Source organism: Trichinella spiralis (genome assembly GCF_000181795.1).
Source record: "Trichinella spiralis strain ISS 195 chromosome Unknown Scfld1550, whole genome shotgun sequence".
In the NCBI taxonomy this organism is placed as follows: domain Eukaryota; kingdom Metazoa; phylum Nematoda; class Enoplea; order Trichinellida; family Trichinellidae; genus Trichinella; species Trichinella spiralis.
In genome coordinates this window covers 1-703 of record NW_003528489.1, presented here as the reverse complement: position 1 = coordinate 703, position 703 = coordinate 1, and the positions used below count along the sequence as shown (strand labels likewise).

General features: G+C 38.4%; 1 protein-coding gene across 1 annotated transcript; it reads right to left on the bottom strand.

The window, feature by feature from the left end:
• Positions 1 to 114: 114 nt before the first annotated feature.
• Tsp_15726 (hypothetical protein) lies at positions 115 to 449 on the bottom strand. Its single transcript, XM_003369763.1, has 2 exons — positions 300 to 449; positions 115 to 267 (listed from the first exon to the last, which is right to left on the bottom strand). The coding sequence occupies exons 1-2, from the start codon at positions 447 to 449 to the stop codon at positions 115 to 117; spliced, it is 303 nt and encodes a 100-aa protein (XP_003369811.1).
• Positions 450 to 703: the final 254 nt, after the last annotated feature.

Sequence of the window (703 nt, the reverse complement as noted above, 5' to 3'; positions counted from 1 at the left end):
AAATGGGAAACCACGTCACCAGCTGGTTAGGTTAGCTCAAGCGCGTTGAATAAAGAAAAGCATTTCTTCCCGACTGGTGAATAAACTATGGCTGAAGACGAAATTTCTGTTGGTTCAGGCAATGAACGAACGAGGCCGCGACAGTACAGTAACATACTGGCTTAGGTCAGCCATGTAGCCTGTTGACATTTCGTCACCAAACAACAACAGTACACCGTGTTCAACAGCAAACACAAATCTGACAGCAAAACAAGGCTGTATTTTGGGCTGAAAAAGCCAATCTCACTTGTTGAAAATACCAAAATCATATTCATTGGCCATGTTTGTAAATAACAACGTCGGTCGGTAAAAACGTGGATATCAACAGACCCGTTGACATACAATCTATCTAGCTGAGAAAACGCCTCTAGGCATAAATAACTTCGGTGGATCAAAATGTACCAATTCATCAGATAATCAACAATTGAAATGTGCCGCCCTTCAGTTGTACCAATGTCAAAAATTATGTTCCGCTTCTTTCCCAATCATTCACTCGACATCCATACACACACACACACGCACAATCTTCGTAACAAATCACCTATAATTCGTTGGAAATTTTTACAGAAATATCTTCTAGTTCAAAAATTATTATTACATGAAATTTTTTAAATAATATTCAGTCATTACCGATCGAAAAAACGTTAATATTAGAGGATGGTGA